General features: G+C 42.4%; 3 protein-coding genes across 5 annotated transcripts in view; 1 reads left to right on the forward strand and 2 right to left on the reverse strand.

Annotated features, from left to right (window-relative positions):
- The window catches only part of CRLF2 (cytokine receptor like factor 2), a 41,126-nt gene extending 29,119 nt beyond the window's left edge, over positions 1-12,007 (reverse strand). For both annotated transcript variants that reach the window (XM_081907682.1, XM_081907681.1), the window contains exon 1: positions 11,409-12,007. The gene's annotated coding sequence lies outside the window, so the exon portion shown is untranslated. The remainder of the gene's footprint in view (positions 1-11,408) is intronic.
- On the forward strand, positions 8,889-20,164 carry LOC309367946 (interleukin-5 receptor subunit alpha-like). 2 transcript variants are annotated; one of them, XM_081907704.1, is made up of 11 exons: positions 8,889-9,038; positions 9,506-9,633; positions 10,700-10,825; positions 12,040-12,172; positions 12,269-12,450; positions 13,280-13,410; positions 14,650-14,676; positions 15,982-16,108; positions 17,652-17,745; positions 18,143-18,215; positions 20,034-20,164. In XM_081907704.1, exons 3-11 carry the CDS (start codon positions 10,741-10,743, stop codon positions 20,115-20,117), a joined length of 936 nt encoding a protein of 311 aa, XP_081763830.1. In that variant the 5' UTR covers positions 8,889-9,038; positions 9,506-9,633; positions 10,700-10,740; the 3' UTR covers positions 20,118-20,164. The 2 variants fall into 2 exon arrangements, with proteins under 2 accessions (XP_081763830.1, XP_081763831.1); XM_081907705.1 differs by lacking the exon at positions 10,700-10,825.
- A 1,575-nt stretch (positions 20,165-21,739) lies between these two features.
- SLC25A6 (solute carrier family 25 member 6) lies at positions 21,740-27,759 on the reverse strand. Its single transcript, XM_081907713.1, has 4 exons — positions 27,536-27,759; positions 24,587-25,073; positions 23,306-23,446; positions 21,740-22,366 (listed from the first exon to the last, which is right to left on the reverse strand). The coding sequence occupies exons 1-4, from the start codon at positions 27,644-27,646 to the stop codon at positions 22,209-22,211; spliced, it is 897 nt and encodes a 298-aa protein (XP_081763839.1). The 5' UTR covers positions 27,647-27,759; the 3' UTR covers positions 21,740-22,208.
- Between the last annotated feature and the right edge of the window lie 179 nt (positions 27,760-27,938).

Consider the following 27,938-nt stretch of genomic DNA (forward strand, 5'->3'; position numbering starts at 1 on the left):
CCTTCTGGAAGGAGGAGAGGCTTTGCCTTTATATCTAACAAAAAACAAGGTACAGGTTTTGAAAGGGGCAAAATTGAAGCTGTGCTGCTCTCTGGCCTTTTCGATCACCCACACACTCTCAACTACACAGGTCAAGATGGTGTTCCATCTCTCTACTTTTTTCTTTTAGAATGGCCATTGTAAATAGTCATCATGACACTGTCTGTACTTTTCTCACCTTACTGTTTCATAATTCTAGCCAGCCAGGTTTACATGTACCTACACATCAGGATAATGCTTCATGCATCCGAAGACATGGACTTTTGTATGCCAGCTTCTCCATTACAAATGGCCCAGGATTCCCCCCGCCCTTACTTTCTCCACATTCATACTCTCTCAGACACATATATTTTCTTTCTCTTCCTCCCTTGGCCTGTCTAGACATAAGGTGGTCAGGGTTTTCTTTTCCTGAACCAGAGAAGCTAGACCCACAGGCACAAGTTATCCAGAAAGCTTTACCTTCCTCTTTCCCTCCCACACCAGCAAAATAATGTTTTTGTGGTAGTTTGGCACCACTCCTCTCCTTAAATAAGCAATTCATAATGCACCAGCTTAATGAAGCCTATCTGGAAATGTGGGGGTAGAGGGAGTGGTTCACATTAGCATGAGACTGGCCAAATATATCCTTCTCAGTAAGCAAGCACAAAAGATTGTTGATAAGTAAAAAATAAGTTTTGGCTATCTAGACCAATGAAATTTATCTGATGGCAATGTTCAAGGGATTCCACAAGGCAAAAATCTGTATCTGTTACTCCTTTAAGAGAAATTGCAGCAGTGCATTTGAATGTCCTGCAGATGTAAAATAAATGCCACCCATGTTTCTATTTTCCTTCATTTTCCAATGGCATTCAGTTCAGCTTTTTCCTTTTTCCAGATATAAATCATTAAGATTTCAGGAGGCTTTGGCCGAAATGGAGGCAGTACAGATTACCTCCCCTCACACACAACTGAAACTTTTTAACTATATGGCACACATGATCATCACAGAATAATTAGATTTGTTTCATGAACAATCCTGCCAATGTCTCTCTCTGTGTGTGCATATCTACCTAATCACTCTGGGACTTTTGCCACCCTGAATACTGCACATCTGAAAGTACTTTGGCTCATGAAACATCTTAGAAACTTCCTAAGGAGATGTTCCATTTAAACATTCTCAGAACCCAGTGTTAAAGCAGCGACCAGTGTGTGCTGCTATTCCCAAACAGAACCAGCACTTTGGACAGGAGCCAAGGTCCCAGTGCTGTAGCACGGCACACTCCAGGGCCTCCTTATTGCGTTTTCTGACCAGGCACTCCTGGGAGCTGGATGCAGCTGCCTCTTTAGTTTCCTACCATGGCCCCAGCTCTAAGAACTCTAAGGCATTGTGCATGTTTCTGAGCACAATTCAAAGTGCTGGTGCTGAACTTTAAAGCTCTAAACAGCCTTGGCAATATATATCTGAAGGAGCATCTCCACCTCCACCGTTCAGCCCAGACACTGAGGTCCACCTCTGAGGGCCTTCTAGCGGTTTCCTCACTGTGAGAAATGAAGTTACAGGGAACCAGGCAGAGGGCCTTCTCGGCAGTGGCACCCACCCTGTGGAATGCCCTCCCTTCAGATGTCAAGGAGATAAAGAACTACACAACTTTTAGAAGACACCTGAAGGCAGCCCTGTATTTGGAAGTTTGATGTTATGTTTGATGTTATGCTTTTATTTGTGTTGGAAGCTGCCCAGAGTAGCTTGGGCAACACAACCAGATGGGTGGGGTATAAATAAAATGATGCTAGACTCAAAGAATTGATAGGCACAGTACCAGAGCAATGCCACTGCAGCTAAATATGCCAAGGCCACCTGAGGCAGGTGATACCAGAAGACTTTTTGATCAGTCCTTCCCCTCAAACCTGGAGCCAGCCCTGTTCTCAAGTGAAGCTCAGCTGGGTGACAGCTCTGGAGGAAAGTCAGTGCACACACCACCTGACTTCCACAGCCTTGCCATACAAACTGGGCTGCCAGCATCTGCCTCTCTTGCTCACAACATGTGATGATGCTGATTAGGGTGTCATTAATTACATAGTTTATTCACTAGATGGCACAGGCCTTAGTTGTTTCCTGAGTTTGTTCTCTTTCTCTGCTGGATATAATACAATAATTATTGTCTTCTTCTTCTTTGGCGATCACTTGTAGCCAAGTCTTCCATGAAAAAGGTTTTAACAGTGAGTCCATAAGTGACTGTGGAGGCCGGTTCTGGATCCACACGTCCTTCCACAGTGGGGACATAGGTTTCTGGGCAGGAGTTGATCACAGTGAGGGTTTGGCAAGTGCGTTTTCCTCTTAGCACATTTCTCCCTTTTGTCATGGGCGTCTTCAAAGCCCATGACACCTTTGGTAAAGCCTGTTCTCCAGCTGGAGTGCTCGCAGGCCAGCATTCCCCAGCTGTTAGTGTTTAAACTACATTTTTTAAGATTTGCCTTGAGAGAGTTTTAAACCTATTTTGTTGACCACCAGCATTACGCTTTCAATTTTTAAATTCGGAATAGAGTTGTTGCTTTGGAAGATGATAATCAGGCATCCGCACAACATGACCAGTCCAACGAAGTTGATGTTGAAGTCAACGAAGTTGATGTTGAATTATTGTCCTGCCTTAATGACTGGAATTCCCTCTGAGCCTTCCATCAATAAGAGTTTTGTTGTCACTGCTCCAAGTTGCAGAAGTGAAGGGGGGTAGGTAGATTTCCTTCTTCACAGTTCCCAAACCACTCCCCAAATTATCGGAAAGTTCAAACTTTCAGCCCACCTTTAATTTATATACCCAGGGATTTGCCTAAGGCTAACTTCTAGGAATGTAGTTTTGCAGCAAGCATGTGATTTGAAGAGATTTTGAGATTATAACTCCTGCACTACATTTACTCAATCATCCATGTATATTTTTTATTATTATTAGCAAGTAATTTCCATACTGAGAATTTAGTTGATTGGTGTCAGTAAGAAATGTAATTTGTTGCAATGAGGTTATTGTAGTGAAATTTAAAATGCCATGTTTCTAGGAGGGGGCAGCAGTGGGAGAGAAAAAATAAGCTGCAAACTAGTTAAGTGTTTTTATAGGTGTTTCTTTATTAACAATGGGATGTGTTTTTATTTATTGTTTTAGTTTTGTTTAGTTGGGTTTTAAAAAGTGGGGAGTTGTATTCTCATATTCTGGTACTTGCATGGCACTTGGGCATGAAAACCTATTGGAGAGAACAGCTGCACCATCTTGTGGTGGATGTGGAAAGTCTCACCAGTTAATACGAAACTGTATTGCAGCTTCATAGATACATGGCTGTTTTAGCATTATCAAACTCCTGGAAGTGCTTTTAGGGTTTGATTCTACACATAGCAGAACACACAACATGAAGGGTTTTTTTGTTTTTTTAATAGTTTAAAAAGCATTGTGGAGGTTAGTAAGAGGAGTTTAATAAGGGATTGGGTTAATAAACCTCTTAAGGCACACAGAAAAGGGCCAGAAACAACTGTGAAGACGAGAAGTGACAGAATTGCACATCCATAACTACCGTATTTTTCACCCTATAGGACACACTTTTTCCCCTCCAAAAATGAAGGGGAAATCTGTGTGCATCCTATGGGGCGAATGCAGGCTTTCGCTGAAGCGTGGAGAACGAGAGGGGTCGGTGCGCACCGACCCCTCTCTCTCTCCAGGCTTCGGGAAGCTATCCTTAAGCCTGGGAAGCCCGCGGAAGTTCCCGCAGGGCTCCCTAGGCTGCGGATAGCAGCCTGCTGCCCGGAGCGTGGGGCGCGCTGAAGCCATGGCTGAGGGGTGGGAATAATTTTTTTTCTTTATTTCCCCCCCAAAAACCTAGGTGCGTCCTATGGGCCGGTGCGGCTGATGCAGGTGGCGCTGTGGGTAAAACCTCAGCGCCTAGGACTTGCTGATCGTATGGTCAGCGGTTCGAATCCCCGCGGCGGGGTGAACTCCCATCGTTCGGTCCCAGCTCCTGCCCACCTAGCAGTTCGAAAGCACCCCTAAGTGCAAGTAGATAAATAGGTACCGCTTTATAGCGGGAAGGTAAACGGTGTTTCCGTGTGGGGCACTGGTGCAGCTTCATCACGCTGGCCACGTGACCCGGAAGTGTCTTTGGACGGCGCTGGCTCCCGGCCCCTTGAGTGAGATGAGCGCACAACCCTAGAGTCGGTCACGACTGGCCCGTACGGGCAGAGGTACCTTTACCTTATGGGCCGGTGCATCCTATAGGGCGAAAAATACGGTATATTAGCACCTACTGCATTCATTCTGAATTAATGTATTTATAATGAAGTGGGCACGTGTATATGGATAGTTCCAAAGAATAATGTTTTATCAGTTTGGGGCCACATTTACTTTCTGTTCTACTGCTAATTTGCTTTCTGTGTACAAGGCGAGAATATTGAGATTAAGCCAAGTAAAAGCAGATTAACAGCTGGATGGAAATACAGCCTTGAAATGCAAAGCTATAGATACAAATTACATGGAAATTCAGCTTCTTAGAAAGATAAAAACAGGAAATCAAACAGTGGCCATTCAATTAGTTTTGTACTCAGAACTAGGTTTTCTGTAATTAGACCAGGATATGAAGAAAGACACTGTTCTGTGAAAGGAGGAAAGAAGCCTCTTTCTCATGACGAGTTCCTCTCAGAACAAAAATGAAGCAAGCTTCCATTGAAGGTTGCACCCTCCTCTTGCTTTGCATGCAAATTCATCTTCTCTCTTGTTTCATTACCCCACTTTTTCATTCTTGTTGGATGTGTCATTCCCTATGTCCACAGCCTGTGCAGTGGTTTATTTTAGATTCAATTCTCGACCCTAGCAAAGATTCAAGAACAGTTGGACTGTAGGACAGTCCATGATTGGAGAAGAAGGACTCTCTGTCTAAAGGACTCTCAAATGACCTCTATTTGAAAGAGCCCTCTTTTTGAAGCACTGTCTGGTTCAAGTCCAGTTTAAAGACCAATAGGCAAAGCAGGCATGCAGGCCACCTGGCTATCCGCACCCCAAGGTGAGTTGTGTTGTTTGGATAAAAGCACTAGCTAAATTTGCACCTGTACATATAAATTAGCAAATGTAAATTTGATGTAAATTTGATGGCAGTTCATAAGTGCAAGGGGCAGCCCATCCCATTTCGCCGCCTGAGGCAAAACAGGAAAGTGTCCCTAGCCAAAGCCTTGCTTACCCTGCTTGCTTCCAGGGAGATCTCTCCTACTGATCTGCATTCCCCAGTGGTGGTAGGGGCTGGCGGGATCCCTGTGTGGGCACTGCCCCATGGGATCCCACTGTCCAAGATGGCTGCTTCAGCCTTCCTCATGGGCAGGACAGCCCTGCATAAGTGGAGACCCTTCCCCATTCCTAGTCTTCTGCTGGACCAGTGGGCCAGGAACACTCTGGAAAGAATGGCTTCTGTGGTTTGCTTGTATAAAACTGGAAACAATAAAACTATCCAGCATTTAAAAAAAACAAAACCCCACCAGGCCTTTATTGTTTCTGAGGCTCCTTGTGTATAGCAGCACTCCATTGCCAACTCCAGTGTCCCATCACTACCCTTAAAAAAATCTGATTGCATTAGCAAAACCTCCCCTCCACTATCATATCCTCATGCCACACCTACTGCTTACAGGGGCGGGCACTTGTCCTATCTGGAAATAGGTCCCCTGGCTACAGCAAGGACTGTAACCTTAGTGGCAGAGAATCTGTTCTGTATGCAAAACATCTGGGCTGAGGTGGGAGAGAAACTTGCCTTCAGCCCCAGAATGCCATTGTCAGTCAGTGTAGATAATTCTGATGTAAATGAATCAATGGTCTGACTCAGTAGAAGGCAGCTTTCTGAGCTCCTATGCTTCTTCCTAACAATGGTTCTAATATAAGCTCCCTCACATAGAAATAAGTATTTTCCACTTAACATGCTCCAAATTAGGTTATTGTCCTGTCTTTGACAGAGTGAATCACTGAACTCCAAGTCAGGGCTCTCAAAACGGCTGTGTCACATCAGAGCTTCTCTATGTTCCCATCAGACCAGAGGAGCTTTGCTCATAACCCAGCCAACCACTTCTCACCAGTTCCTTTTCTCTTCTCAGTAAGAAAGCTCCACCTTTGCCCTGCTCCCTTCCACGACTCTGGCTGAGGCTTATAAAGAAGCCTTTAGGACATGCATAGGCAAACTCAGCCCTCCAGATGTTTTGGGACTACAACTCCCATCGTCCCTAGCAAACAGCACCAGTGGTCAGGGATGATGATGGGCAGCGGCTGCGGGACCAGTGGCAAGAAAGGGCTCCTTTCGGGCCACTTGTCCCTCTGCCGCTTGCAAGAGCAGACATAGGAGCTGCGGTTGGGAGAGGCTCCTTTCAGGCCTCCTTTCAGGCCTCCTCCGCCACCCGCCTCACTCAAGTATAAGCTAGGGGAGGGGGCTTTTTCAGCATTAAAAATGTGCTGGAAAAGTCAGCTTATACCCGAGTACAGTCATACCTCAGGTTGATGTAGCTTTGGGATGAATATTTTTGGATTGCACTCCGCAAGTAATGGAAGTAATGGAGCGTGTTACTTCTGGGTTTCGCCGCTCGCACATGCGCAGACGCTCAAAATGACATCACACGGATGTGCAGAAGCGGCGAAATGCGACCCACGCATGTGCAGTCATGCAGTCACGTGTTACATTTACTTCAGGATGCGAACGGGGCTCTGGAACGGATCCCGTTCGTATCCAGAGGTACCACTGTATATATGGTAGACAGAAATATTCTTCAGCTTTAACCACATATTCCCCACTGTTTGAGTCACAACTGTTTCCTATAATTTCTGCTGCTTCCCACAAAGAGGAAGAGGTCAGTTGGGGTCTATCCATCAATTGTGTAACTGTGTGGTACCACACCACCTGTTGTTACGTTAATTTGGGCATGGGTTTTAATCCAGGGAGATCTCTCTAAACTCACGTTTAGAGTAGACACAGTGAAATCCATGGATTTGTTAGTTAATGAGTCTACTCTTAAATATGATTTAATTAGACCCAACCCTATATAGTTATGGGAGCAGTTTATTATGAAAATCACTGAATATTTTGTTAAAACAGCTCAGTCTTGTGGTACCTTATAAAACTTAGGACCAAAGTAGACATGAAGCAGGAGATCCTTATCTTCCCATGAGGTTTTTTGTGGGGTTTTAATAGCAGCTGTGGAAGATGGAGCTTATTCAGATTGGGATAATGACACTTCCAATTAAAATTATCCCTTTTCCATCACCACCCAGCTTTTATGCGCCACTCAGAACAAAACTTGCAGGTTCTCTACAGGTTGGCAATTTTATTGTGCCAAAGTAAAACTCTCTGTGTCTTAAGGGCAGCTTCAGAGGTCTTGCTAGTAGTCCAATTGGTAGATCAGTTAGATCAGTGAGCATGAGAGAAAGGAGCTTTTCGGTGGTGTCCCCACAGTTATGAAACAGCCTTCAAAGTGGTTTGTGTACAGCTCCATCAGGATAGACTTTTAACCAGGCATTGGAAACCCACTGAGTACAGATACTATTGGCCTGTTTGGGTGAGTTGGGGTTCTATCTTATTATCTATCTATCAATCAATCAATCAATCAATCATCAATCATCTATCTATCATCTATCTATCTATCTATCTATCTATCATCTATCTATCTATCTATCATCTATCTATCTATCATCTATCTATCTATATCTATCTATCTATCATCTATCTATCTATCTATCTATCTATCTATCTATCTATCTATCTATCTATCTATCTATCATCTATCTATATCTATCTATCTATCTATCTATCTATCTATCTATCTATCATCTATCTATCTATCTATCTATCTATCTATCTATCTATCATCTATCTATCTATCTATATCATCTATCTATCTATCTATCTATCTATCTATCTATCTATCTATCTATCATCTATCTATATCATCTATCTATCTATCTATCTATCTATCTATCTATCTATCATCTATCTATATCATCTATCTATCTATCTATCTATCTATCTATCTATCATCTATCATCTATCTATATATCTATCATCTATCTATCTATCTATCATCTATCTATCATCTATCCCCCCTATTTTTGGAGTTCTGCAAATCTTAGAATTCTTCCAAGCTTGCTGATACCTCTCTCTTCTGCATCAGCTACATAAGCAAAGGCTGAATATCGGAAATAAAGGGAATGGTGACTAGATATGATACACGTCATTTCTATTGGTTAGAATATTATTTTCCTGAGCATAACAGTGGAAATTTCCTGAGTTGAGTTCCCAGTGGATATCCATTGCAGCCTCAGGAGCAAAACTGAAGCTCTCCCTCATGAAGTATACTATGTTGACAGAAACTTGCTTGCACCTTCAGAACGCCATGGTGACAACTGTCATTCAACAAAAGAACACTCTGCAGCCCACAAGCTATTGTCTTTCCTGGGCTAAGAAGATGTGAAAATAGGAACTCCCCAAAAAGGAAACTTTTGGCTGACATTAAAGATAGGAAGTGGTTCTTAGTGAGGCAACTGTGACAACTGAGATGGCCTATGATAAGAATTTCCTGAATTTCCCCATGTCTGTTACTTTAATTAGAAAACTGTGGGTAGGCTTCAGACGCTTTTCTCCAGGTCCCAAGGATCCTCACCAGGAGGTCTCTTATGTCCAGAAACGCCGCCCATACACGGAGTTTGGAGTTTTTAATCATATCATTTATGAACAAAAGCTTTTGACAATGATCTCTCTAGGAGATATATTTGTTCAGTGGGCCTGTACATGGTGAATTCTTCTTCAGGTAGTATCAGGAATTTAAGGAAGACACCAGAAAGGCCTTCAAGAGAAAGCATCCCACTACTTTGTTCTTTCTTATTCACTTACTGTAAATTGGAAGTGAAAGAAGGAAGTTCATGATGCAACACTCCTTATGAAAGCAACATATATATCCTTGCTTTCTCTCTGCACTGCCACAACTTCTCTTCACTACAATCTTATTGAGCCTGTAAGAAGAGACGGTAAGAACAATTCCCCACCCAGCAGACAATAAGGGGCCACATTCATAACCTTTCACAAATACATCACCCATTTTTCATTGGTGGGGGTGGGGGAGACACAGCAGGAATAATGGAATATATCTACTATCCCAATCCTTTCAACATCGTGACAGTCGTCACTCCTAGTTCTTGAGAAACCCTTTGCTATTCTCAAAAAACTGGAAAGAGGGTGGTCTGGGTATCCAAAACAGAAGAATGCTACCAAGAAGCAGGAATCTTATTATGACTTAGAAAGGTTTGTGGGTTAGGAAAGAAAATCAGTATTTTAGACCAACGGAAGGATTCTTAGTGAAAACGAACATGTCTGTGATTGATGTCTAAAAGAACTAGACAAAAAATATTATTGTGTGCAAACTGTATTAAAAAACAACTGCTTAACATATTGGGCATTCTTTTTTTACTCCCAAAAACATTACCCATTGTTCCAGTACTTGATGATGAAAGATCAACAGATGGACAAGTAGGGAACTTTCATACCTGGAAGGAAAAGGGACTGGATTGCTATCAAGATTAGAGACAGAGAAGAACTGACAAACAAAAAGCTGGAAAAATACAGGTAACCAACCTATATTTCTATATACAGTGGACCTGCAACTTATACTTACTTTACATACATGATTGCAACCTTACATGGAGGGTGGGGTGAGAATAACTAAATGGAGAACGGTGGAAATCTGCCATTCCCCACTCCCCGTTTATTTATTTCCCCCCATCTGTACACCCGGGCTTTCCCCCCTTGTTTACCAGGCAATATTAAAATGTCAAATTTAAGAATTTTATGGGGGGTTGTTTTGAAATTTTATCAGGGTTTTCCATGCAACTTTTTGCAAATTAGCCATGTGGTATTTAACAAACAAACAAACAAAAACCTAAGCTTTGTGTATTTTTTAAGCAGAAATAGAGAGAATTATCAATACATTTTTAGTTTTTAACTTGGGAATATGTATATATCACCTGATTGTTAGGTGTCAGTGTTTGATAAAACAGATTTACAGAAGAGGATAATGCTAACATAATACAGAATGCTCTGCAGTGATTTTGTTGGGTGTTGTTTTTCTTTTTTTAAAAAAAGAAAAACTTTGTCATTAAGTTCAATATATTGGGTGACTATGGGATGCTGACTGTGGGTGATACAAGTTGTAGTTCAACAACAACTGGAAGACAACAAGTTAGTCAGGAGTATTTCAAAGATGTGTTCTCTGAAAACAATGTAGGTGTGCCATATGTAGAACTGAATAAATACAAATGAGAACAGAAACAGCAACTTAAAACAAAACAAAACAAAAAACCCCTCCAGTATTACATGTTGCATTGCCATGCCTTGTGGGAACGTGACAGAGCCTTACAAAAAAAGTCCCCTCATATAAACTAGAAAAGTCAGAGGCTGGTAACCAATGAAATTGTTCCATTAGTAAAAGGATTTCCATTTCCCCTCACTCTTCTCTGCCTGGTCACCCTCAGACCTTTCCTGGGTTTCCCTCAAATCCTCTGGAGGGCACAGGGTAGACATAAAGGGAGATGAGAGGGAGGGAATGTTCCATTCTCAAGAACTTCAAAGAATACCACTCCAATGAAAATGTGGCAGAACAATGAAATAAAACAAACCCTTTCTTTCATTTTAGGATTTATTTCTGTGTATTTATATAAAAAAAGAAAAATCAGTATGGTGCCCAATATAGGATTTGCTCACACGACTTGCCTCACAGTGTTCTGCTCTGTTTTCTTCATTACTTTTGCGAATAATCAGGGTAAGTATACATTTCTATTGAACTGTGTGGAACTTACTTTAGCATAGATATGGTTAGAATTGCGGGAGCTCAAATGAGTGACAGTGGAGAGCAGGCAAAGTCAGAGTGGAAGGAAATGTATTTATTACCAAAGTAGTTCATTAATGTGTGGGTGGACCAGGCATTTTAGTTTTGGGGGAGGGTTGGTTCTTATGTGGGTGTAAGATGGAAAGTGAGGAGAGATGAAAAAAGCATATCTCTTTGAAGATCTCTCTCTCACACACATGTAGGCACACAATACACCTCAGGGCAGATGGATACTTGAAGAAGATTAATTAGGTACCGTAAACAAATAACATATTAGAGTAGGAAGCGTTTGTGTCCACTGAAGATGATACAAAAACAACTATGAGATATAAAACAAATCATGAAGTTCCCAGAAACTGCAGCAAACAGGAATGAAACTACCATGAAATTACATGAACAGGCAGCTACATGAACAGGCTCAATGGAAGCTGAAATGAGCAGGTGTCAGACTTCAGGGACTCTGCTTCCTCCCCTTTTGGCTGTAGTTAAGCAGTACAAAAAGAAAGTCGTCTCTTACCAGTAACAGAAATGTTTAATGTACGGCGCAAAAGAGCAAGCGATCATTCTCAGAGTGCAGGTGATCCCAATTAAGGTTCTGTCCACTTCCCTCTAGTCCCATCCGTCCTCTCGCCTCCTAGCCACCTGATCTCTCAACCTTTGAGCCTTTTGCGCAGTCACCTTATCTAATCTCAGAGCCTGCACAACTTCCAGTGAGAGAGAGTCATCTAGTTCACTCTCTTCCCATTCTTCTTGCTGTTCACCTCCTAGTTCTACCCAACTATTGTCTTCTGAACTGTGCCCCTCAGCAAATCATTGTTCCAAATCAACACTACTCCACTGCTCCTGTGGAGTTTCAGGATCCTGGTCATGAGCGGGGTGGGGTGGGGTAGGCTCCTGCCATTCCTCATCAGAGTTGTACTCCTCAACCCAGTCTCTGAAAGCAAGTAAGCGATAGAGAATCACTTCCCCACCAGGGGTAAACATTGGTGGTGGAAACTGTGTTGAAAAGCCACTTGACATTAAAAAAAGGAAGCACTTTGCATAGTTTGATCTCATTAAACACATATAGGATGAGCACATTAATCCATGCAGGTATGCAGCCTCAGAGCCACACACACACACTGATCCTTTCTATTTTTTCTCCCCAGGACATAACGAGACATCAGCTGAAAATTTATCCTGTGTCATTTACACAGTTCGTGTTACCTCAATGAATTGCACTTGGGATACTGGCAGGAATGTTCCTAAAGACGTCCAGTATTTTCTATACTTGATATATCAGTAATTCATTTTCATTTATTAAATAGGGGTGGGGAAGGGAATGGTTAGAATATGCTGCTCCTGGTTGGGTTTTTAACAAAATGTTTTGGCATGCAGCGAAAATGATGGAGAAGAGACAGAATGCCCCCAGTACAAAAATAATAAACTTGGAAGACATGTTGGGTGCCATTTTCCTAATATAAAAGTTCCTGAGAATCATATTACCCTAAGAGTAAATGGATCAAGCGAAGAATCCCCGGTTCAGCCTTTGGATCAGCAATTCTGGCCTTTCGATCATGGTAAGAGAAAGAGGGTGGGGTTTGTTTGTTCGTTTATTCATAGTGCAAAAAATTAAATATCTTGAGATAACTTATAAATCAGGGATGGGGAAGCTGTGGACCTCCAATATTGTTGTTGTTGTTGTTTGGTCGTTTAGTCATGTCCGACTCTTCGTGACCCCATGGACCAGAGCACACCAGGCACTTCTGTCTTCAAGTCTTCACTTCTGTCTTCTGTCTTCACTTCTGTCTTCTACCTCCAATATTATTAGACTCTAAATCTCTTCACCCCTGATCACAGGCTAGGCTGGCTGTGGAGTCAGAAATCCCTCGCCCCTTCTCTAGTCCTTTGCTTTAAAATGCTTGTAAAATTAAAGAAACCTCAAAGATGTATTTGTCTGCCTGCATTCACATACCCGGTACCCCTTCAAGACCTCTCACCACAAAATTCCTGGCTATAAGCTGGGTGTCACCTACCCACAATGTTTGTGAATCTGAAATGCTTAGGAACTGGAAGCAGGGAAGTTCACCACTCAGATGCCCTTGAAATTTCACAGCTCTCCGCCTCTCAAGAGCCAGTGTGGTGTAGTAGTTAAGAGCAGTAGATTCATAATCTGGGGAACCGAGTTCGTGTCTCCGCTTCTCCACAGGCAGCTGCTGGGTGACCTTGGGCTAGTCACACTTCTTTGAAGTCTCTCAGCCCCACTCATGTCACACCATGTTTGTTGTGGGGGAGGAAGGGAAAGGAGAATGTTAGCCGCTTTGAGACTCCTTCGGGTAGTCATAAAGCAGGATATCATATCCAAACTCTTCTTCTTCTTCAAGTAAAATACTGGTTTTTTCATTACAGAAAAACTTACTCCACCAGAAGATATCACTTGGAATTGTCATGAACAGCCGTGGGGGTGCAAAGTACAATGGAAACCCCCTCCCTGTGCCTTTAAAGATAATGCAGACTACTGCTTTAAGTACGAAATAAGGGTAAGAGGTTAATTGTGGTTTTGCTTTTTGTTACCTTTGCTAGTCTCATGTGGCTATCTGATGTAGAAATTCATGGTGAAAGAAACATTTCACATTTTGAAAATTTGTCCAATTTCAAATGTACACGGAATTTAGTTTGACTGCTATTCCCTATCTACCAGGGTGAATGGTAATTCTTAGATAGGTTTTGGTTGGTGGAGATGGAGTTGTGTACAGTTCTTTCATGAGTAAAGAAAATCCTCAGATACAATAGAGCGATACTTTTCTTGTGGGATGACCTCCCAACAAATTATGCATTGCAGCCTCGCTTTTCAGTTCATTTGTTGAGCCTCCCTATTAGAAAAAGCTTATAGTATTTTATCTGAATCCAACTAATGTTTCTTGGATGTTTTGTTCTCAGTCAAAAGCCAATGTCTGTAATATAGTCTAGAAAGTCCCCATGAGGATAGACACACCATCCGTCTTTCATGGTGATGTCAAGGTTGCAATGTGTGAGCTACATTGACCAGCATATACCATCACCCCATACATGCAGGTGCATCAATGTACTCATGTGCTGAAGCATCCTGCAACAATGCTGGTTTCTGAAATCTCGCCCTTCCTAGCTTCATACCGTATGGCTCAATTTAGGTATGCATGCTGGTACACAAATACCAGGTCTATCCTACATATTTAAAATAATGACCGGATTGTGGCGATACATTTATTTGCTGAGTTCCTATATATATCACAAGCTGGTCTGCCAAATCCTTGCACTATAGCAGAGGCGGCCTATTTGTGGCCCTCCTCTTAGCCCCAGTTTGCATAGGCCAATAGATGACAGGATCCCCCTACAGCTGGAGGATCACAGTTTTCCCACCCTTGGTCTATAGGAATGCAAAATGGTTGCCTGGTGCTTTATGGTCAGCACTTGTGGGAAGCCAAATACCATTTTGTAAAATTTCACATCTATTAATGTATGGAAAAACGTGAACTTCTATAACTCACTCGTCTTCTTTTTAATATGTATGCTTATAATTGTGTATGTGTGTTACACAATGAAAAAAAGAAAAGATTATGGGGGAAGTTAATAGTCCACCCACAAGGAAGTCAGCCCTCTGTCCTCCGATATTATCAGTTACTCTTGACAACTTTTGCCTTCCTTGCTAATTAAGGTATACAGCCAAATTTGTGAAATCTAGCATACTTTGAAAAAGTACAATGAAAACCAACTAAAAACGTTACTTTTTTGTCTCTAAGGATGAAATCAGAGGCCAAATTTCAACAGTAAGTATTGTTATCTTATATAAACATGAGGCATGTGAACTGAATTTAAGAATGGGAGAATCATGTGTATGCTACCTTGGAAGAAAACTGGGCTATAAATATTAAGAAGGCAGCATAGTATTCTTTGTCCACAGCATTCTGAAATTAATTAATTAATTAATTAATTAATATTTTATTGCTTATACCCTACCCATCTGACTGGATGTTCTATCTAGGTGTCCAGATTTGGTCCAAAAGGGAAAATATAGCAAAAAATAATAATACCCAGAATCCTCAAAAGATGGGTGACACAAAGTAAAATAAATATTTGGTTTGGAACCTGCTTTGTTGCTTCAGATATTCAATGTGATATTATGCTTCAGATCTGATTACCCTCCATTTCCAAAGCCTTAGGCGACTTCCGCATTCTAGCGAATGGGGAAGTCAACAAGTGCCTATAATCTTTTCATTTTCTGTATTTATTTCAACAGTTTACATACCGCTTAACTCCTTAGTCTCTAAGCAGTGCCCAATAAGGTTTAAAATGCAAGAAAATAAAATCAGGAAAAAATACTTTAAACACCTGCTGAAATAAAGTCTTTACTGCATGACAGAAGTTCAATAGGCAAGCAGTTATGCTGTGTCTGTCTGTGATGAAAGCACAGAAACATATCATGGCCACCTCTGAAATTTCTGCCTGTGGAGACAAGACTGTTTAGGGCTATGAATGCAGGGTAGGTTTAGCTCACACCACAACTGTAGCACTTTACTTGTGTGTTAGAAAACAAAGGATTGCCATCTTCAAAGAAATAAGCTTGATATACAGCAAAACAATTGAAATGCCCCCTGCACTAGCACTACTTGGGCTTAGGATCTCGTCTGTTCATGATTATCCTAAAGATGACCTCTTAGCCTTTCTACTGACAGTTGTTCGTATGGTTTAATGTATGCTTTAATCTCATCTATTCCTTATACTTTGGAACTCCCTGCCTATTGAGATGAAGCAGGTGTCCCAGAATTACTGTACAGACTTGTAGAAGGTGGGAGGGACCCCAAGAGTCATCTAGTCCAACCCACTGAAATGCAGGAATCTTTACCCGAATGTAGGGCTCAAACACACAACCCTAATATTAAGCGTCTCATTTCATCTGTTTCAGTATGTTTTAAAACATGCCTGTAATTTTTTCTTGGTTTTCTTGTTTTATCATTCTTAACTGTTTGAGGTTTGTTTCCTTTTACAATCAAGCGGTGTATAAGTTGATGAATATGAATTGGCATGCTATTTCACCTACAAAGACATAAAGCAGATTAATGTTCTACTTTTAGTTAACAAGAGGACAAACCCACCAAAATTACACAGTACGTGGGAGATACTCATTAAGGCTCCGTGCAGCTGGACAGTATTGTCCCATTGGGACACAGTGGAGTGAGTGGAGTAAACCAATTGTGTTTGGTAAGATTACGGATTACGGCCCTTTCTCTATTATTCTCTCTACTGGCTAACTCAGGTGCTTGTGTGCCTCTATCAGCCTGAGAAACAAAGCCATCCAAAAATGTATATATATTATCTATTCATCTATGTAGATTAAAATATTTTTTTGAAAGAAAACAGCCCATACTTCCAAGACTTCCAGCTTCTAGGACTTACGGAAAGTTTCTGGCTGTTGAGCCTTACAGACATAAAAAATGATATTAGTGTCAGTCCCCCTGTTGCTTAGAGATGGAACTTTAACCACCACCACCACAACAACTCATTTATTTATTTATACCCTGTCCATCTGGCTGGGTTTCCCCAGTCACTCTGAGTGGCTCCCAACAGAATATTAAAAACACGACAAAACATCAAACACTAAAAACTTCCCTAAAAAGTCTACCTTCAGGTGTCTTCTTAAAGTCAGATAGTTGTTTATTTCCTTGACATCTGATGGGACGGAATTCAACAGGGCGGGTGCCACTACCGAGAAGGCCCTCTGCCTGGTTCCCTATGACCTCACAGTGAGCGAACTGCCAGAACCTCAGAGCTGGATCTCAGTGTCTGGGCTGAATGATGGGGGTTTAGAGGTCAGCACCTACACTATGAATTGTGCTCGGAAACATACTGGGAGCCAATGTAGGTCTTTCAGGACCAGTGTTATATGGCCTCAGCAGCCGCTGCCAGTCACCAGTCTGGCTGCCGCATTCTGGATTAGTTGCAGTTTCCGAGTCACCTTCAAAGGTAGCCCTATGTGGAGTGCATTGCAGTAGTCCAAGTGGGAGATAACCAGAGCATGTACCACTCTGGCATGGGTTACCAGACTTTTTTCCAATGAATCCGGGGACTTTTCAACTTCACTGGATTTTGTATGGGTACTGATTTGTAAATCCAGGGACTGTCCTCGGGAAACGGGGACGTCTGGTAACCTTACTCTGGTGAGACAGATCAGTTGATGGACTGCCGTACGTGTGTGCTTATATAAGACTGATGCCAGATTTGCAAAACACCATCCTGGTTCTTCCCAAAAAACACTACTCGGGAAGCCCCCATCCCAGCAAGCAATGTGGACAGAGCCAAGTGGCAAGAGAGGCTGTGGTTGTTACCAGGTTTGGTGCGCTTTTAAGGACCAGAACTTTAACAATTAACTGCCATGATCCCCAATAACCTGGTTGAAAGAGGTAAACAAAGAGTGCTGTTGGGGGGAGGTGCCACTATTGACATAGCGTAATTTTTTGCTTACCTTTTAAGTGCTGAGATAGGCAGCTGTAGCTGTCACTATCTTCTTTCCTTGCAATGCATCTGGGCCACAATGCAATGCCCCTAGAGGAACATTATATTTGGGGGCAGGTTCAAAGGCTTTAGCCTCCTGGCTTGACACTTTCCCTTTCAGCACTGGGACCTTAAGAGTTTTAAATAAATTAAAATCATGCCAGCATTGTTGGTGCCTGGCCCAACCACGTCACAAGCTGATGCTGGGCCTGTGTTTATGATACTGAGCACTAATGCCTTCCTGTCTTTTCAGGTACTGACCCCAATCCATTTCCCACAGAATTATTAATACTTGTAGTACTTGGGACCGTCATAACAATCTTGCTCCTCATTTTGATCTGGAAAAGGTAAAACACAATGACCTGCCATTTTTACCTGTATCTAGAATACAGCTAGCATTTTTAATTACCATTGTTCTGAGATTTGACAAGCCTGAGTATTATTTGTTAGGATTTTAACCAAAAGATCTGAAACATTCAACATTTCTAGAAGATATGAAAATACTAAATGAAAATCTAACGTATTAATATTCTACTCAAAATGTTGAATAGAAGGATCTGTTAAAGATTTAAGACAATGTAGTACATATAGTGCATAATTCAATCTATGTCCTATCTGTGCATGCTGTTTGGGCGAGTGCTCCCCTTCTATGCATGAAGCTCTCCATCTGCAGGCAAGAGGGTATGGATTAGGGAGAACAGGATTTGAGACCCTGCTCAAAGCCCCACATTTTTCTTCCTGCAGATTCCACATATGGAGATGCCTAACTTTTCCAGTTCCACAACCAAAAGATGTTCTTTGGCAATATGAGAATGTGGTGAGTTCTAGAATGCCTTGAATGCAGTGTTCTGCCAGTTTTTAAAACAATTTAAAGATCAATAGCTGTAATTCACAAAGTAATGCTATGTGATTGTTTACTGCCACACGGAAGGTGCCATGAAATTGCTGGTCTAGCAGTTTCCCCCCATTCCTAGAGATGTTTGTGTGCTAGAATTTTATCTAGTCAAGTAAAATATTTCCACAATTGTGTAATATTAGTAATAATAATAATAATAATAAATTATTATTTATACCCCACCCATCTGGCTGAGTTTCCCCAGCCACTCTGGGCGGCTCCCAATCAAGTGTTAAAAACATTACAGCATTTGACAGGGCTGCCTTCAGATGTCTTTTAAAGATAGGATAGCTGTTTATTTCCTTCACATCTGAAGGGTGTTCCACAGGGTGGGTGCCACTACTTAGAAGGCCCTCTGTCTGGTTCCCTGTAACCTCACTTCTTGCAATGAGAGAACTGCCAGAAGGCCCTCGGGGCTGGATCTCAGTGTCCGGGCTGAACGACGGGGGTGGAGACGCTCCTTCAGGTATACAGGACCGTTTAGGGCTTTAAAGGTCAGCACCAACACTTTGAATTGTGCTCAGAAACATACTGGGAGCCAATGCAGATCTCTCAGGACCGGTGTTATGTGGTCCTGGCAGCCACTCCTAGTCACCAGTCTAGCTGCCGCATTCTGGATTAATTGCAGTTTCCGAGTCACTTTCAAAGGTAGCCCCACGTAGAGTGCATTGCAGCAGTCCAAGTGGGAGATAACTAGAGCATGCACCACTCTGGCGAGACAGTCTGCAGGCAGGTAGGGTCTTAGACTGCATATCAGGTGGAGCTGGTAGACAGCAAACCTGGACACAGAATTAACCTGCGCCTCCATGGACAGCTGTGAATCCAAAATTACTCCCAGGCTGCGCACCTGGTCCTTCAGGGGCACAGTTACCCCATTCAGGACCAGGGAAACCCCCACACCCGCCTGCACCGTCCCCCCAAAACAGTACTTCTGTCTTGTCAGGATTCAACCTCAATCTGTTAGCCGCCATCCATCCTCTAACCGCCTCCAGGCACTCACACAGGACCTTCACTGGTTCTGATTTAAAGGAGAGGTAGAGCTGGGTGTCATCTGCATACTGATGAACACCCAGCCTAAACCCCCTGATCATCTCTCCCAGCGGCTTCATATAGATATTAAAAAGCATGGGAGAGGACGGAACCCTGAGGCATCGTGTATGAATGATGGAAGTCTCCAAACACTGTAACCACTTTCCCAAACCTATCTGTGTGGTTATAAAAACAAAAAATGTAAGGGTTTGTTATAATGGGTGGGATTCACCTAACTAGCTCCATCAGTGGAAGGCCTGTGTAAGAAACTAGTAATTTTACTGACATTTTAGTGCCAAGGGTAGTTGCTTAATTTCATCTAAAAGAAATGGGACTTTCAAGTAAGTTTTAACTTAATTGGAGATATTGAAACCATAATTCTACCCTGCCCATCTGGCTGGGTTTCCCTAGCCACTCTGTGGAAATTAGAAACAGGGCTGAACTGAAAATATATTACAGAGGAAAAGCTGCATTGCAAAAAGAGTTTACTGCAGCTTCCATTTGTCATTTTCTAAATGTTGGAGGAACTGTGGAAAGCTCAACACACAACAGTATTCTTCAATACTGAAAGAGAAAAAAGCTCAACAGTATTCTTCAATACCGGCTATGCTAGTAGAACTTTGTTATGATCTGTAATAAAGAAGTGAAACTGAAGTGGTCACGAGCCTTAGGAATTAACCTTAAGGGGATTTTTCTTTTCCCTTTTTGTAGAAAACATGGGTGGACCTGATGCCAGCAGCAGATGAAAAAATAACAGTGGTTGAAGAAATGAATTGTGAACTGCAAAAACAATGAGATTTTCACTAGCCAGCTGCTACCCCAAATAAATTAGGGAAATGCTATTATTTTGGTGCTTCCTTTCGTTTCAGCTGCAAATGCATGCATACAAGTACAAAAGCTGCTACTCAAGCACACTGGAAGACAATGCCAGGGATAGGTTTCCTATGCAAGTAACAGCTAGAGAAAGAAGCTTGTGTGTGTCCAACTGTAGGGATCAACACACAGCCAACATAGAAATCAAGTCAGGTGTCATTTTGCTACACAAGGAAGTGGCAATGATGACAGCAAGGTACATGCAGCTGAACTATCTACACAAAATTTCTGTCCCCTAAAATATAAAGGGTTACAGATTGGGTGCACTAAATTCAGAAGGGTTGGGGGACTTAACTGTTTGGGAAACACTACTCTAAAGGACAGGGGCTACTGTAATGTTTGTAGTCTATCTTTGCCATACTTCAACAAAATCAAGATCTCAACATTTTCTTAAGATGCCCACTGCTCCAATAAATGAGCCTTACTGGCCAACAAGGCTTTTTGACAACAAGCCTGTTCAGATACTCAGTCGATTAGCTACATCTTACATTTTGCTGGTTTTTATTGCCAGCCAAGCTTTAAGTGATCATTATTGTGATACTTCTGCATTCATGTATTGTGATTTTAAGTTTTAGTGTCTTGTCCCCTACACTGAGATTTTACAAATACTGTATTATTAGCATTTTTAGCTCTTAATTCCTCTTGCTAAAGGAGTTAATAAAGGTTTATAAAAAAACCATTTCTAATGTACTGTGTAATCTAAGCATTACAGGAATAGTTGCATCAGATCTAGTCATGCTGCAAAATATTACTGTGTTGCAGGGGGTTAGAATAGATGACTCTGGAGGTCCCTTCCAACTCTACAATTCTGATTTCTCTAATGCATTAGATAAATCATAGAATCATAGAAGGGACCTAATCTTTTCAAAGCAGAGAATCTTAAATTTGGGCTATTAAAATGCTCTTCTTGTACTACACATACACAAAGGAAACACTGAATATACCTTATCTATTTATGAATGAACTTTATTGCTCTGAAGTGCTGCTTCATTCACTTTGTTAATTTGACAGCTGATGTCATCAGTACAACCACCAGCTGTACAAATCCAAATTATTTCAAATCCACCTACCTGCTTTCCAATGTGGTTTTATACCATGCTTCCCACCACTTCTTTTTTGCCGCCCAATTATCATACTATTGTACAATGAATTATGTACATAAGCATTGCCAAGCCATTTTTTATTATTATTTTGCAGGTTCTAGTGTTACCATATTCAAAACAGGTTCCTTGGATTCTAAATCAAACTATTTTACCCATTTGTCATAAAGATATAGTCAAACCTCTGGAAGTCTCAGAAAGTAGATCTCATTTACTCTTTTAATTTAAAAGTGGAAGTTCTATCATTAATGCCCAGTGATCAAATGTGGTATTAGCAGTGCCAAGCCAAGTCAAATTCAAATGCGGCCCACTCCTCTACAAAATCCTCCTGCACCAATTTAATTTTTCATGTGTGTTCCCTCCCCTATCTGAAGCTGGTAGAAGTACCATACTGCATAGCAGGCATGACCCCGAACATGAAGTTATAACAGTAAATTCAATACATCAGAGTTAATTTTGTTTATTATTTCACAGAATGCCTCAATTCTGAGAACACAAATGCTAGATGTTCAGCTGTGCAAACAGTACATAGTGCTTAAGTACAAGTGGAAAAAACATGATTTGTTAAATGAATACTTCTCAAAACATGATTTTATGGTCCTCTAAGATAGGACTTGAAACTTCAGGCTGCTCTTCAGTGAAGTTCAGCTGCCTTGGACCCAGAACTGCTAGCACTACGATTATCACCAAAAATAGACAAACTCAATAAGCTGAGTTGTCTGTTTCAATGCCGGAATAATGGTATCTCAAAGTGTTATCAGTTCACTGAAGGCAGTTTCTAGCCCTACTTAAACACAATCTGGCCCCGATAAATAAGACTCCACACAGGAATTTTTCAAAGATCAATGGTCCATAATGGCAAGTTATTCTACATGATCTGTCAATTTAACTTACAATTCTAGTAAAGGTTTTTTTAGATGACTTTCTTGAACTCATCATACAACACAAGCACAAAAGCACCACCCATGCCTCGAAGAACATTAGACCATGCACCCTTGAAGAAAGCCTTTCCACCTTCATCTCTTGCAATCTTCTTCCAACAGTCAATTGTTCCAGAGTACATGATGTCAGCTGTAGGAAAAATAAGTTTATTATTTGAAGCATTGATTCTGTGAACCACCCTGAGATCTTTTGATGAAGGGCAGTATATAAATTTAATAAAATGTTTCAAGGACAGCAGGACTATGTTAATTTCTGTCCAGAGAAATGTAAAAGCAGTACTGAGCTAACATATTGTTAGAACTTATGCACAGAAAGTTGTTCTTCAAATATTACTCTGAAACTAGATAATATACTGCTTTTATTGGGGGTGGGTGTAGGGTAGAAGGATCCCAGTTGTTATTACTAAGCCGATTTTACAATGCTTATATAAGGACAGTCTCGTCCTGTGACCCAAGAACTAAATTACAATGAGTATTAACAGGAGTTAAATATTAACTACTTATGTAGAATGAATGTGAAGTCTATATATATGGTGTCTGAAGCACAAGCTTACTAGAACAGAAACAAATTTGAGACACAGTGCCAGATTAACCTAACCTAGTGTGCTAGTGGAAGCCAGAGAAATCACTTCCATTAGCGCAATGGGAGATTTCCTCTCTCTCTCTTCCCCCTGCACCTCTCCCAAATCAGCTCTAGGGGGTTGGGAGAACCCCCAGAACAGCAAATTCAAGAGAGTGTGGTATTGCATTCCGCTCACCACAAAAGTGCTCACATCTGCCACCAAAAATAATTAAAAGCCACATAGCTCATAAACATTACTTATTACCCTGTTAAAGTCTTGGCAGGACTCCTGGCAGAAAGATGGAGAGTTCTGACCTTCTTGCAGCAACCCAGTGATTTCAATGTTGGAAATGCAGAAGAGATCTAGCACTCTGCTCTCTCCTCTGTTAGCCTGCTCACTAGGTTTGCATTCAATTTCAAGCAAACACCTGCATGAAATTCCTTGCAGCACAGGACTATCAGGCTGGTGCTTAATGTAAAATTGGCTTATTTTTATGTGCTGCTTACCTGCTTTACGTCCAGACTGCATCATCATTCGACGTCGCACTGTATCAAATGGATAGGAAACCACACCAGCTACTGCAGTCACTGATTGTGCAATCATCCAGCTTATAAAAATGTGAGTGTTTCTAGGATCTGGGAGCATACCTATAATGAAAAAACAGAACTTCTGCATCATTTTGAAAACTAAAGAAAGGATCTGTTTGCCATTACACAACATTTGAATACGTATTTTGGGGCACTTTATGGTGTATCATGAAATAATGCTCAACTGTTGAATTTTGCCTTCCTGGTTAATATAGAAGATCATCTTACAGGCAACTCTGTTTACCTCTGTTTTATGATTCAGCCATTAACACACAACTGATGGTGCCTTTTCTCAATATCTAGTTAGAGGTGTATAATCCCTTGTGACTAACACTGCAGCTAGTATGTGTGGTCAAATCTGAAGTTCTAGTCTGCTTGCGTCCAAATGGACAGTAACCTCTTTTACTCAGGGAGTGAATCCATATAGGGGAATTCACTGACTGCTAGTTATGACCTACATTTTAATGTTTTGCTATTTTTAAACTCCACCTCTGATTAGGCAACCTCAGTTCTTTTAGTAAAGTCTTGTTTTGTTTTTAAAATATACTCCTACCTGTCATCTCTCTGGTAGACAGTGAGATATGTGATACTGGAAAGATACTCCATTCAGGTGTCAACACTTTTTTATTTAATTAACAAAAATCCAGAACATCTAAATACTGAATCACCACTAAAATCCATCTCAATAATATGAGCTTTGGGATTACGTCAGTTAAATTTAAACTCTAGTCCTCTGCCCTAAATGAACAGCCTTGGGTAATTTACATACTTGGTTACAGTTAAAATTATAGGAACAACTTTCCCTTTAGTATAAGTAACATTTCAACCCCTGGGCTTTGATCTTTTCCCTCCTAGTCTCTTTCATAACCCTCTTCAACCGTTCCACTCCCTGCATTCCAAGAGAGGTTTCCATCATTGAGTACAGAACCAATTAGTGACACACAGCCTAATGCCTATTTAAAGCTAGTTAATTTTGTCAAACTGATTCACATGGAGTTTTCTTCCCTAGATAATCTGTGTGGCTTTGTAAACCAACACTTTCTGTGGTTTAGCTCCCTCCCCCTGCCTCTATGTGGATAGTATAGCAAATGAATCTATCAGTTTTACTTGTGCTACTAGGCACATCTCAATAGTTACATGGTGCTATTCAAAAACACCCGGCATGTTGCTTGTCAATATCAGCCTGACTATCACGTTTACCTTTTGCTGTGTCATAGATCCCAAAGTAGGCAGCTCTATAGATGATTATTCCCTGGACAGAGACATTGAACCCTTGATATAAGCCCCGCAGACCATCAGACCTGAAGATTTTGACTAGGCAGTCCCCCAGGCCTTTGAATTCTCTTTCAGCGCCAGCTTTTCCAACATCAGCAGCCAGTCGGGTTCTTGCAAAATCCAAAGGATAGACAAAGCAGAGGGAGGTTGCTCCAGCTGCACCACCAGAGGCCAGGTTACCAGCAAAATATCTCCAGAACTGTGTGTGCTTGTCTACTCCACCTAAGAATACTTGCTTATACTTATCCTTGAAGGCAAAATTGAGCGCCTGAGTTGGGAAATATCTGATGACATTGGCAAAATTCCCACGCCAAAAGGACAGCATTCCTTGCTCTTTAGGAATGCGGACAACACAATCAATGATTCCTTTGTACTGCTTATCAGCAGCAATCTGTTGACTTGCATGTTGTACCTGCAAGAAAAAGATGTTCACAGTTACTCTAAATGAGAAATTGTATGGTTCCAAATAAGCTTTATTCTTTCAGGTTCAGTCTGAAGTATACATTTCAAATATCTGAAGTCACAATGGGAGCTAGAGAAAATTGGATAGAATAATTTAATCCAATTAAGTCATTAAAGGAACAAAATTGACTTTCTACTCAAAGTATGCTTTAGTATAGTGACATCAGTACTTTGGAACACCATTCCTATTGAAATCAGATAGACACCTACAATTCTGGCTATGTTGTCATCGCTGAAAACATTTGTTTCAACAAGTGTTTCTAGAGAATTAATTTGATTCAGTGTTGGTTATTTGTTCTCTAATGATTTTAATTTCCCCTCATATTTTCTATGAATTGGCAGTTTAGAAATGCTCTCATTAGCTCACTATCTAGTTAATCTTCCAATGAGTCTTGTTAAAGTCACAAGTAGACTGCGAAAATATCAGCTTACTGTAAAAATTAAACTAATGAGAAGGGATATAGCTATTGCAACTTAATTTCTAAAGTTAAACCAGTAGAACTACAGCCATTCCTCATTGCTAACCATGGGATTTTTATTTAAATAAATGTTTATATTTCTAAACTAAGGAATTAGTGTACTTTTGCTTCCATGTAGAAACACTCATAAAACTGACAGCTTTTATTACCATACTGTACATCAGTGGTAGAGAATCTTTTTGGTCTGGTAGGCCAGATCCTTTACTCTCCCACTCATGGGTCAATTTTGTGTGGTTCAACCCCATTGTCAATCATCTAACATCATAATGGTTCCCATGTGTCTGAGTACCAGCTGGTTGTTGAGTGCTTAGGAATCTCTGTACTGTATAATGAAGGAATTCCAGGGAATGCTAACTGGCAGGGCCTACAAAGCCCTGTTTGGCAAAGCCCCACCTTTAACTTCCCCACACCTGACATCAGATGCACAGCAGGTGGGTATAGCTTGCCCCCAAACAGCTTTGTGGGCCAAATGGGGACGTGTGGCAGGTTCTCCATCCCTGCTGTATGAAGTTACCTCAGAGTAAAGACCCAAGGAACTCAGTGGGGTAGACTTTTTAAAACAAATGTGCATAGCATTGTACTGCTCATCACAGGTTCTGAAGCTACCCAAGAACATTCTCTTCCGCCTTGTCCTTTCATGGTTTTTGCCCATACTTGTAGCGTAGGCTGTAGATGCAGAACACACCTTATACCAAGTCAGTGGCAGTGTGGCGTAGCAGTTAAAGTGTCAGACAAGGACCTGGAAGACCAGACTTCAACTCCTCACTCTGCTAGAAAGTTGACTGGGTGACCTTGGGGCCAGTTACTGCCTCTCAGCCTAACCTACCTCACAGGGTTGTTTCTGGACATTAAATGAGGATGAGGAGAGACATGTAGGCGACCTTGAGCTCATTTTTTTGGGGGGGGGGAGAAGAGAAAGTGGGATATAAATGCAATAAATAGAAAGGGGGAAAAAAATAAAGTCTGCCACTGGGTCAACCGTCTACAACGGCGGGCAGTGACTCTCTGGGATTTCGGGCAATGCCGAGGTTTAGCATTAAATTCATGCCCTTCTTCGTGCCAGCCGGATGCTCTGGACGGCCTCCCCATTTAAAAGGAGAAAGTTATGCCCTTTGTATGTACATGGCGGAAGTAGTCTGGAAAAGGTCGCGCGGTATGTGACGCTCTGCAGCGCGAGGCCTGCCCGCATAGGGAGTCTCACAGCCCGCCCCGCCTCAGTCACACATCCGCCCGGCTGCGGCCCGAGGGGAGGGGCTTGGGCTTAGGCCCCACTGCAGCACAGGCGGCGGTGACCTCGCGCGCTCCGCAGGGGTCACCCGACGAAGCCTCGCGATACGAGAGGAAGGGCGGAGGCGGGAAGCCGGCTGCATCCAATCGGCGCGGACGCCCTACGCCGCCGTCGCACCAATCACCGACACGTCGCCGCAGAAGAAGATGGCGGCGGCAGCTTCCTTCGACCTCTCAGTGCGTTCCCGCCCTCTACATCTTAAGTACACCGCTACACAAAAAGAGGGGGGGGGGCATAGGGAATAAAGCGGGCGCCCCCCTCCCCGCGCATGAGAGAACCCTTTCATCTGCGTGTTGGTTGGGGCGGGGGGAAGAGGAGGGGAACAGCGCCGCGCGCATTCAAATTGCCGCCAACGAACTTTCTACAGCGGAACCGGCCTAACGGCAGCCATGCGCGCGCGCACACACACAGAGACTCACACGGGGCGGACGCCTCTCTTGTCCTTGCCGCAGCCGTCGTCACGGGCAGCCTTTCGAGGGCATAAGTAGTTCCTCACACACATACACACGTGAATGCGTATTAAAAATAATAAAACAGCGCAGTGGGGGGTCCGGGCCGCGCATCCCAAACGCCTCATTCCCAGCCCTGCTCCCTCTTTCAGACCCCCCCTCCCACAAATAAAAGCGCCCCGCGAGGAGGCCTGACCTGAAGCAGCAGCTTGACCCGCTCGATGGGCGCCACGGCCGTCTTGCTGATGGCTGCCGCCACGCCGCCTGCCAAGAAGTCCTTGGCGAAGGAGAGGGCCTGGTCTGCCATGGCGGTGGTGGTGGTGGTGCTTGGTAGCGGCGAGTGTGCGGGGAAAGGGGCTGCGAGGCGAGAGACCACGGGCGCTGTCGCAACTCAGGCCGCCGAAAAGGGAAGGGCCAGCCCGGCTCGTGAGCTAAATGGCCGGCTCAAGAGGCTCCGCCCGCCGGGCTCCATTGGCGGGGCAGCCGCAAGGAGGAGGGATCCGCGGCCTCGCAGACGCCGGTGGAGGAAGAGGCGGCCTCCTGACGCGCTTCCTTTGCCCAGGAAACCCGCCCATGAAGAGCTGTTGAGTGAATTTATT

Source organism: Podarcis melisellensis (genome assembly GCF_964234715.1).
Source record: "Podarcis melisellensis genome assembly, chromosome: 4".
Taxonomy (NCBI): Eukaryota; Metazoa; Chordata; class Lepidosauria; order Squamata; family Lacertidae; genus Podarcis; species Podarcis melisellensis.